Source organism: Triplophysa dalaica, chromosome 5 (assembly GCF_015846415.1).
Source record: "Triplophysa dalaica isolate WHDGS20190420 chromosome 5, ASM1584641v1, whole genome shotgun sequence".
Lineage (NCBI taxonomy): Eukaryota > Metazoa > Chordata > Actinopteri > Cypriniformes > Nemacheilidae > Triplophysa > Triplophysa dalaica.
In genome coordinates this window covers 7,969,057-7,980,876 of record NC_079546.1, presented here as the reverse complement: position 1 = coordinate 7,980,876, position 11,820 = coordinate 7,969,057, and the positions used below count along the sequence as shown (strand labels likewise).

General features: G+C 39.4%; 1 protein-coding gene across 2 annotated transcripts; it reads right to left on the bottom strand.

Moving 5' to 3' along the window:
* Window positions 1–5: 5 nt before the first annotated feature.
* On the bottom strand, window positions 6–11,415 carry nup37 (nucleoporin 37). 2 transcript variants are annotated; one of them, XM_056748521.1, is made up of 11 exons: window positions 11,169–11,415; window positions 10,710–10,917; window positions 10,111–10,235; window positions 8,571–8,649; window positions 7,519–7,613; window positions 3,125–3,215; window positions 1,876–2,057; window positions 1,055–1,105; window positions 869–962; window positions 675–784; window positions 6–546 (listed from the first exon to the last, which is right to left on the bottom strand). In XM_056748521.1, exons 2-11 carry the CDS (start codon window positions 10,863–10,865, stop codon window positions 483–485), a joined length of 1,047 nt encoding a protein of 348 aa, XP_056604499.1. In that variant the 5' UTR covers window positions 10,866–10,917; window positions 11,169–11,415; the 3' UTR covers window positions 6–482. The 2 variants fall into 2 exon arrangements, with proteins under 2 accessions (XP_056604499.1, XP_056604500.1); XM_056748522.1 differs by lacking the exon at window positions 6–546 and having other exon boundaries at window positions 583–784; window positions 11,169–11,322.
* Between the last annotated feature and the right edge of the window lie 405 nt (window positions 11,416–11,820).

Here is an 11,820-nt window from a genome sequence, read left to right as displayed (position 1 = left end):
TCTACCTTTCGGTCTTATTCACCCCAATAAAGGAAATCATCCCCATGTTAAAACATAGCCGTTTGACCTCATAGAACCTTGGTTTCCCTCTTAGTCTCCTGCGCTTTTCTTGGAAAAAACACTGCTTTTAAAGTCTTGTGTTCTCCCTGGACTTTAGTTTCCCATGCTTTTCTTCATTTTCATGGTTCAACTGTTGAAGCACAAATACCTTCGCCTATGTCCGTTTCCCCCACCTTACACAAAGGCCACGGTCGAACAGAGGAAGCTCCCCCGTAGTTTTAGGAATGGGACTGAAGATTATTATCCTGGTGGAGTCAATGAGACTGTCTGTATGAGCACCTGTACAGAGTTTTTTCTCGCACTCCAGCCATTCTGTGAGAGAAATTGCCAACTCCTGCCGTTTGGTGACCTTTGGCTCACGTCTGAGCCAACTTGGCAGAACACTACACCAAAAACACTGATACAATAATTCATAGAAAAGGCTAAAAAACTGAAGGGGAGAGTAGCGTAAAGTCTCGTTCCCACAAGAGTTTTGACCCGAGTAACCTATAAAACAAAACAGTGGACAAAATACAACAGCAATGAGTGAAAAATATGACTTTATTGAAAAAAGACAAATATAAAAGCCTTCTCCAGATGGTGTAAATTGTTTGAAATACTGCTGCCTAGATTACATCTCTGTCATCCAGAAGAACAGCTTTCGGTCCCCGCCAATCACGCACAGCGGCAAGGTCCTGTGCCAGCTTAGGCCCGCCCCCACAGTAGCTGAACCAATCATAACAGGCTGCAATGGAAATGGAAGTAGATGCAAATCTAAACATGTAAATCTTTTTTTAGACATCTATACACAAATACATCTTTAACAAACCTGTGGATGGCCTAAGTGATGCACCAATAATTGACTGGCGATTTTCCCCGGATAGCCCGTGGTGGCAAAAAGATTCTCTTGTGCCCTTGACCATCTGTGTAAGCCAGACCACAACCATAAGAGTTATAAATACAGCCAAACAACTCCTGAAAGATCACATTTGTATTGTAAAAAAGAGGATTTTACCTGAAATGCCTCGCTCTGTCAACATGAGCCGGTCTCTTCTCAAGCGGATAGCTACAGCCAAAACACATCAGTATCATTTTCCGACAGTTTGATTCATTTCCACACTAGGTCATGGTCAACAATATGGCTCACTTTAATGCTTTGAAGGTGATTTACTGTTGAGAAGTTGGTGTACTACTTTAAAAGGTTTTAAAGTCTATTTAGGCATTTTTCAGAATGCCTTTTTTGATATGCAGTTGTCTTCATCTACCCCCAAACCCCAGACTTTAGCGAATGTGCGTTGTGTATGAACAAAATCTCTCAAAATAGTTACCCCAATATAAAATTCTGTCATCATTTACTCACCTTCGAGTTGTTCCAAATCTGTAAAGATATCTTTGTTATGATGAACACAGAGAACGATATTTGGAAGAACGCTTATAACCAGACAGATTTTGGCCCCCATTGACTACCATAGCAGGAAAAAACACAATGGCAGTCAAAAGAGCCCCAGAAGTGTTTGCTGTCCTTTGTTCTTCAAGAGTGTGTTCAACAGAACAAAAAAAAGATAAATATTTGTTCCTACTATGGGAATATCTATTTGGTTTCAAGCATTGTTCCAAATATCTTTCTCTGTATTAATCAGAACAAATACATTTATGGAGATTTGGAACGACTCCAAGGTGAGAAAATGATGACAGAATTTTTATTTTTTGGTGAAGTATCCTCCCCTAAGAAAGGAAATTTAATTTAAGAGCTAACTGCTAACTACAGAACTTCAATACACATAAATTCTGCACCACCATTGATTTTGTTATCAGCGGAGGTGAGGTTGTGTTTACCTGGAACGGGTAATGTCCCAGATCACCCAATCATTGCCTGCAACTGCCCCAACCTTTATAGTGTTTGTGAGACACCAGTCAGCTGACATGAGTGGCACCTGCCCGCTGTCCAGAGACAGAATGGCATGTTGTGTAACAAGGTCATAGAATCGTATAGTGCCTTTCTTCTCTGCCACTAGTAACTGTTAAAAAAAAAAAAAGAGTAGAATGGAATAGAAGAATCATTATACATGTGTATTATAAACATTCATTATATATAAAAAAGAATTTAGATAAATAGCTGTAAGTTCATGTATAAACACTATATGGACACCCCCCTTCTTAACACATATTTCTATTCCAATAATTCCAGTCAAAACAAATATTAATGCTAAACCATACAGTACAATATTCAAAAATTCTGTTCACATCCTTGTTGCAATAGATTTGCAAGGGCTCTTTTTCTGTTCTACAAGTCATTGATGGGTTTGGGTAATGAGTGTTCGGCTCAAAGCTTGCAAGTCATGCCAAAAGTGTGCTTTATGTCTGCCAAATGACTAAATGTAGACCTGCCATATGCTCTAGCATTGCTCACAGAAATGATTTAAAGGGATAGTTCATCCAAAAATGAAAAATCTGCTCGCACAGAAAGATATTTGGAAGAATGTTAGCAATTTTACTCAAATTTACGGAGTTATATCCCGGATATGATTGCAAGGCTTTATACATAGTATATATAGTTAGATGATGTGCTATGATTTATGACTATACTTGTCAGAATTTAAGACCCGTGTTTGGGGTTCTTCTGTCCGGTCCGCATTACGGAGGTACCCATGAGAGATAACAAACTGGAGACTAACGGCCAAAACGGCACGTTTGGAAATGACCCAGCACCCGAAATAAATCAAAACACTTCAACACAGCCTCCATTTGCACTATTTGTGTCTATTTATGTTATATCATCTGCCATGTTATCTGTGTTTATTATGCGCTACTGATGTACAGTGAAGATTCAGACTCAAGACTCATCCGCACAGTTGAGCAGTGCCGAATCACAACTCACGGAAAGTAAATACCTCCGCCAATCACCTGCAGTAGCAATTACAAACTGAGATGGCGACAAAGAGTAATCCTAAGTAGTGCCGCTTGAAGTAGTCAAATCTGTTCATTAGGAGGAGGCATCCCAATATTTTTGCTCATTGAGTGGAACAGCATCATATTTCATTAAATGTACATCATAAAGATCCTATAACTGGTTATTAATACTAACCTTAAAGGGATCCTCTGGATGCCAACAGACGCTAACACCAGGAGAACGCAGTGTGAATGAAGTGGTTTCATTACCGTCAAGGTCCCACAACCTGTAGAAAGAAGTTAACAGGCTATATTTGTGTTGCATAATGTACTCAATTTGTAAGATATGATGAACAGCATCTCCGGAAAATGAGTGACAACAGTCATGTGCACTTCGCTTAACAATGTTTTTTTACGTTTCCATTTAATATCCAGTATTAGGTAACTCACAATTTAATCCAAATTAAAGAGTAGAGAAGAGAAGAGGAGCATGTCATGGTGACAAAAGGAAATGAGCAAGCAACAGGAAACAAGATTGGGTTATTATTACATCATTTCAGTCCCCATGTGTTCCTATCCTCTACACATAAGCAAACAAAATGAGTTTAGGACTAAAAAAGAACAGACATAGAACACTGAGTCTAAAACAACGTGATTCTGATGAGAGCTCAATTAGAGGAATATTCTAAAAATAGCTTTCTGCCAGTGAACCAAAAGAATTGAACATTTGACCCTCGAGCTGTTATTGCCACCCTCTACCAGTTGAGCTACAGAAACGGAGCGCTTCCATATAAAAGCATGATGTCCAACAGCTTTTTTTCCAGGAAGACTTTGTCTGACTTCCCAGTAGTCTGTAAAGTCACACTAGGCGAGTACAGATACAGCGAGAGGTCTGCAAGCAGGCGCAATAAATCATTTGGACGGAGAAGACCGGAGATCAGATTCTGGATGGTTTCGCTGGAGATCGGATCTTGGGTTTACCACATCACAGGGGTCGGAGTAAAGAGAACCTCAAGTTCCCCGAACGAGATGAAACTATGGATTTCTGGGAAAGAAGAAAAAAGCAAGGCCTACGTTAATAGCCAAGACGCACGTCCGCTGGCTAGTGAGGTCATCAAGAAGTCTTCATCTAATGAAGCTCAAAAGTGATCCAAAGCCTGTCACAACGTCAGCTACGCAGTTGGGTAGATTAATATCTGTAAAGGGGCTGCACTTGGAGGACATGTCCTATTTTCAACAGCTCCCGGACGAGAAGCTCTGCCTAGTACGTTTGCCAAGAACTCCTGAACTGTCTTCGCTCCTCTAGGTCATCTACGCTCTGATCGGGCTGCTTTCCTGAGCATGAGTGAGGTTTTAGACCACAGCGTACAAACATGGTTAAAACCAATTCACTCAGAACCCCTTGCCAGACAAGGGTTCAAACGCACGTAAAACCAAAACCACCGGCCCTGACAACCACCAGGGTATTCGAGAGGGCGAAAAGTCAGCTCTTTAACACTGACAGTGCCAGAGGATTTAGAGACTAAGCACGCGAACACGACGAGGCACGTAAGAAGTGATGCGCCAGTGCCATTGCGTAAGACCCTTTGGTGGCTCACACAGCATTTTGGGATAACGTCTGGCAGCCATGTGCAATAAGAGAGGGATGGGTTTTAAGTCACTGAAAAACTAAGAGGAAAAACAAGGAGCGGGTCAGCCTGGCCTGTCTGTGTTTTCCCACACTGAATAACTGGGAACTGAGCGGTGCGTGCGATTTTTTTCAGATGGGGCCGGGGCGAAAGAGTGAAATTGCGTTATGAATTGTTTAATCGAACATTTTTAGTGGCGACCTGGTCATGAGCTTATTCTTTATTTTGTCAGCGCCAGTGTGAATTATCAGTTCGACCTGACCCATTCAAAACAAGAGTTAGAGGTCTTGTTTGTTTTTAGGTAGTCTCAAAAGCCAAAATGAGATTTATTTTGTGGTGGGGTATACTTTATCAATCGTGAACTGACTGAAAGGTTTAAAACTTATGTGTTTGTAAAAATAAACAGAAACAGGCAGGCGAGAGGCAATGCCTTAAAAACAGCCATTCATCAAATTCACCTTCCAACATTTCGTGTGCTGTCTACGCAGCGTTTTAAAAGCATCATAGGCCACATCTATACTATTACCTACCTGTGTATACTAAGTCAGTGCCAGTGCAAAGGAGCAGAATTGAAATTGCATAAGTGCAAGCGCTACTTTCCATTTGTAGACTTCCTTTTGTGGAAGGTTTTGAAATGAAATTATAGGAATGTTCCCATAAACCTAAGCAACTCTTTCTAGTCTTACAGAATTGCGGACAGAAAAATGATACATGCATGTTGTTGTTGACATCCTCAGGAACTAAAGGTGTGCCTCACTCTTTAACAATGAACTCGGTCAACTCAATATTTCCTTGTGTGACCTGCACTACCTACAAGAATCTGTAGGTGGCACTAAGGCACACAACACAAGGATATCAAAAACCTCCTCTGATCTGTTTGTAGGCCTCCCTGAATGAACACAGAATTATGTAACACCAGAAGAGATCTAAAATTAAAATTGTAAGACAGAGATGGTTCATTATACGTTAAATAAAAGTAAGTACAGTAGTTGCCCAAAAGTGATTTTTAAAATATGATGTGCTTGGTACAATAGAGGAATAAACTAAAAACTTTTAGGGTTTTAGTATTTGTTGATCCTCTCTTGCTGTAATATTTTGTATTCATTCTCCTGGGTTACATCTATATAAACTAAGCACCTGTAATAATTTTTCAATGCTGAGCTTCCGTGCAACATGAATACAACTTTATATTTATGTAATGAATATTTATTAAAATATTTGAATAAAGAAAGAGCGAAGGTGTCGATTTACTAAAGTTGGACATCACATTTGGCCACTACTTTACGTTGCCAGAAAGCCTTGTGGTGACTCTGACATTCCAACATCCAAATACAACAAATGCCAGTGACACACAGACAGACTTGAAATGACAGCGACATTTGTCTCAAAAGCAGATTGTGCACAAAAGGTTTGTCTCTTTCTCTAACATGAACCTGATTTTTCTCTCGTTCCACCTCGCTGTTCCTCCCGCGTCCCATATTTTCTCAACGTGACAGAATTTAAATCTTTCTGCAGATGGATCACTCTACTGTTTTCTCTGGCTCCACGTGAGAAGGAGACTTAGACTTGTGGCGGATGTTTCCTGCTTCGTTCCCTTCAGTGGCCCCATGTAGCCTCGCACCAAACGCTATCTCTCACGCGAGTTCACTAGGCAAAGCTACATTCATCAACTACCTGTGTCTTCTTTTTGATGGGCATCTTCAAAGTACAGTTTTGAGGGGGGGATTTTAGGTAACATCTGGCTGTTTTCCTTCCGAGCATGACCACAGCGAGACACCAAATATCAAATCATGCTTACATTTGAACTGGCAGTGGAGAATTAGTAATACTATATGGTAACTGCAGCGGTTTGCACCTTACTGTGATGTTGGGTGGGCCATGATTTATTCATAAGAAATGGTTATTATTTAATCAAAATAATAGGCGGCTTTTGACTTGGCCGGTCTGAAGGATGTTAGCGATCACAAAGAAGGTTTCAGAGCCATCCAGGTTCCAGCAGGGAAGCTCGAGAGAAGAAGCCCATTATTGCCGAAGCTGCAAAATGAAAGTCTCACGCCAGACTACTACGATAACGATCAGCGATTCCGTCTTTCATCACAGACTGAAACTTGACCAAAATCAATAAAACTACTGCGTAAAGAGGAAAGGAAGCCAGAGCGGTCTGGTTCTATGAGGGGCACCACCCAGATGATAAGTGCGTGTGAATATTATAGCAATGCAATGGGTCAGCGGTAACATAAAGCTTCGTGCTGACAATGTGTACCACAAAATCCATCCGAGGAATGATGTGGAATATGATAAGTGAACTTCATAGAAATGCAGAAAAAAGCAACAGGAAATCACATGATCATATTAAAACACATTCTTAATCCAGCATTCAAAATATAGACGTATGCCTAACTGCAATGGTAGATTCTGTGGGAAAGATCCAGCTGCTGAAGGTTAAATATTCTTGAGGGAAACAACCTTCTTGGTCTTCATCCACCTTGAAGCCATTAGGGTTTGCGAACTCGGCCATCGAGTTGCGGCAGGCCGCAACACAGCAGCGTCCAGGTGTGTCAGTTACACGGTTCTGACGCAAAAAGGGAAGACCCGAGACTCCACGAGCGTTTTCTTACATTACCTCTGACTGCTGGGAAACCGCATTTACCTCAGCGGCTGATTGGTGGGGCCACATTTGAGGTGCTCATTAACTGCGGCCGTGGAGAAGAAAAGCCACGGCTGCTGATTGGATTTCCACGTTTTACCAATTACTTAGAAAAACCATGCGAGCAAGCAGCGGTTGACGCTTACGCAGAGCAACGGCCGGCCGTGTTGTGCTAAGTGTTGGGTTTCAGTGTGGAAATTTGGTCAAGACTTTCTGCATCATTAACATAGAACAGAACACGCACACACGTACATTTATATATGGACAGATATTCTCTCTTTCTCACCCTCAAACACATGGATAAAGAGTGCAAACCTGCAAGTGTGGTCATCGCTGATAGAGGCTATTTGCTTTCCTTCTGTAGGCTCAAACACTAACTGATTGATGTAGCTGGTGTGGCCTTCCATCACCTAGACACAAAAACATTAAAATGAAAGCGAGTCAGACAAAAACAGAGATAGTCTACAAGATGTGCAGATAGATGACATACGGCAGGGCTGCGTGTGCAATATAAAATTATAAATTATATCTTGATGTTTTACGTAGACTATTTAAAAAGGCAAGGACTGAAGCATACTTATCTTATAGCTTAAGTACTTTAGGTAAATGACTTCATTTGAGCCCAATTCCCTTAAATAGGAGGTTTTGGCAAAAAATAGACACGCAACAATTATATAATTGAAAAGTTGAGACTTTCCATCAGTCTTAAACTGAAAATGAGTTTCTAGGTTAAAACAACTTGGAACCATGAAGCAGGTCCCATTTGCCGTAGAACTCTGAAGTACATTTAAAATAATAGTTCACTAATTCTGTCATCATTTACTAACCCTGTTGTCATTTCCAAACTGTATGATTTTATTTCATCCGCAGAACACTTTTTTTTTTTTGAAGAAAGTTGGTAACCCAACAGCGCTGGCACCCATTCACTTCTATTGTACAGATACAAAACCAATGTAAGTGAACGAGTGCCAGTTGATAACATTCTTCAAAATATCTTATTTTGTGTTCTGCGGAAGAAAGTCAGGTTTGAAATGACATGAGGGTGAGTAAATGATGGCAGATTTTTTGCGGGGCGGTGAACATCACTTTAAAATGTTTCAAGCAAAAACTAAATAAAAATCATAAAATGTTTCATAATCTTCACATAATATCACATATGTAATGCTGCATAATATTAAACTGTAATCTCTACCTAAATACATTTTTCCTACAGTATTCTTATATGAATGGGGATAATCATGAACCTTTATATATATTTAGGCTGTTTACATGGAATTTCCCAACAAATCTTCAGAGAACATAACGGCGCATTAGAATCATGGCAATATTAAAAAATCACAGGGAATATAATAGCGAATATTTGATACCTTCATTTCACATTCATGTCTGTTCTGCAGGTCAGATGTCCACAGCCTGAGCTTTCTGTCAGCTGCTGCAGTACAAAACCTGGAAGAACATAAGCATTTAGACTGCGGGTGTGCAATGAGTCAGAAGACAAAATGTTGTAAAGATTATAGTGTTAAAGATAAACAGCTAAATGCAGAATTGTATCACGCTATTTGCACATTTGTCTTTTTAAACCAAATTAAACCTAATAAAAGAGCTCTGCCACTAATCATACAATTTCTTCCAGCGAACTCACCTCTAAAAGAAAAAAACATTTTATCGATGTTCACAAACCACACACAGACCCAAAAATTACTTATATCCTAGAACAATTAAGAATCACGCGAGTTCTTACCACGATAGGTCAAGGAGTTATCACATAGTTCTCTCAAATCATTCATGTGCACATTGACTAAACTATAACAACATTACTGGGGGGTAAAATTAATTGTAGCATTAATTAAATATACTATTCTATTCTATTATTTCCCATTCTATTCTATTCGCTTATTCTTACATTTACTGTTTGTGGTAAAATGTTATTTCTGTAAATACAATTTTGCTTTGTATTTAATCCAATTTGTGTAAAAAAACTAAGCAGTTCACTACAATATGTCAAGATGGACATGACAAACAACAGTTATAAATGCATGAATTAATTCATTAGGAATAGAAGGACAAGTCGAGGACATTGCCATTGCAGTATACATTATGCATGCACTGATATATACTATACTGCGCATTTTGGCAAATGCATTAGACTGCTTGTCTATTCAAAATTTTGTCACCAAAAGGAGACTAGTCAACCCCTGACTCCAACCCACGTGCCCAGAAAACAGAGATCCCAGTAGGTACAAATACAATGAAACTAAAATAAATCCAAACTCCACCACCCTGACCACAGCATGACCAGGAAATAACTCTGCCCTTTCCCATGCTGCTAAACCTACAGGAAAACCCCCCAACAATAAAAAAAGCTGAACTCTCCAAAGTTCAAAGCTTAACAAGGGATGTGTCAGGCTGACAACGTGTAATGATCTTATTAGAACTCTTGATACAATCCGGATCACGCTACAGTTGTGAAAGACACTTTCCACCGCTTGATGAGAACATACAAGTCTCGATAATGAATTGATCGTGGAAAATGAGCCTCTCGGTGATATAACTGTGCCTTGAGGAAGCATATTTATTTGAACAAAAATTAGGATGTGTTTGAGTTTGGTAAATTGTCCCGACGCTGAATATCCCAACTGACTCAAACATAAATTAGGAAAGGAAATTCAATAGCGCTATGCACGAAAAGCTTATTTCTCTAACATTTAAAAGAATATCAGGATTTGTGTGGTAAAATACATCAGTTCTTTATACTAATGAACAGAAACACAGCCTTTGCTCTTTCCATGGATTATCATAATTCCACATCGTCTATTGCACGCAATCACAAAATCGCATAACAGTGTAGTTTGCTTTGACACTATCCAGGCATAGAAATGCAGTACATGTTCAAACACAACGTGGTACCTGATGACCTGTGGAAGTTTGTCCAATCGGGTTTCAGGGCTCCATGCAATGGCATCCACGCGCACTCCGTGCATGAACACTTGCAGAGACTTAAACTCGACACCCTCAATCTCTGTGTCTTCTTCCTGTTAAATGCAAATGAAACGGCTTTGAATAGTGTCATTCAAATACATACATGCAAATTATTGAGGGTCATTCTGTTAGATCTGGATGCCGAGTATATCAAAGTATAATTATAATACAGTGATTTAAATGATGAATGATTGTATCCCGAATCGTAGTGTGTTGAAATGAATATGCTGCTCTGTTTTGTGCAGATGTCAACTCTTACAGTGTCATCATGTTAACAACGTTCACTTATGTTACGCATATATGCTTTTCTATTTTGAAGCATTGCAAAAGTAGGTGTACTGGGACACGTTATGAAGTATGGTTAAGGAAAGAAAGGGAAGTATGCTACATGTGTGTAGTATTTTGGGAATAGATATTTCATATAGGTCTTAATGAATACTTTATGTGTAATATAACAAACACAATGGTGTGTCGGTGTGAGATTGTAAGTCTGCAGAGATCTGGTGTAATGTTAATAAATCTCTCACCTTAAAGCGACAGGCACCCACAACCACATACTGGTTTCCACCATAAGCAAGGAGTGATGCAGGTGATCCACAGTCGAATGGACTAAACTCCACTACATGGACATAATCTTCACATGGCACCGTGTAGGTTGCAGAACGAATGTTATCATCTGGCATCCTTCCATCAAATGATACCACAGGTCTGGGAATAAAGTGCAGTTACTCTCACCTGTCAATGAATGGAAACGACAAGAGATGTTTGTTTAACGGGAAACATTTAATGAGGGTTATCAATAAGAGAAAAACAGTATGTTATCTGAATACTTGCACTAGATGAAAAACAGCATTTATCGCACACTTCATTCACACAACAACAAAATATTTCGTGAGCAGCTCTATCCCTGTAACGTTACGTTTTAAACTTTCCACACATTGCCAAGTACTACACAGTTTAAACACAAATTACAGTAACTAACTAACCTGGGCTACGTTTCGGATTTCAGATTGTCCTCAGTGAAGACACACGCGGTGCTTTTTCTCAGCGCGCCTTCTGATCACGTGATGGCATTGTTTACTTCCAGGTTAGTGACGTAAACGTCGTAGAGAAGGATGAAAAGATGTACCTTTTTTTTAATTACCATAACAAATCATATAAGTTTAATTTCACTTTTAAACGATGTCTGTACGTTTTAATGTTTTATAGTCTGAATAAATCGACACAATCATTAGACTAGAATGATTAATAATCATTCATTTAATGAAAAGATTTACTTTTGGGTTGCACTTGATCGTATTTTACTATTTTTTTATTTAGACATTTTTGAAATACAGCATATGTTTAAAAATGATAACTTAAAAATAAAACACGCATTGATTCCAAAAGACGATATTTAATCATGCCATTTTAGCGCTTGAGACGTTTTCTGTGAATGCTGTTAGTATCGCGCTCATATTCCTTCACATCACGATGCGTTTTTATTTCTTATCTTGACAACAATAAATCTCACGAAAACACAAGTTGAATTGAAAACAGCAGCTGTTTTGTTGCGCCTGTCTTCCTGTGCGGAAGGGGCGTGGTCAATGCGGCGCGGTCTGTGATTGGACCAGACTGGCATGCGCGTAGATTTAAATT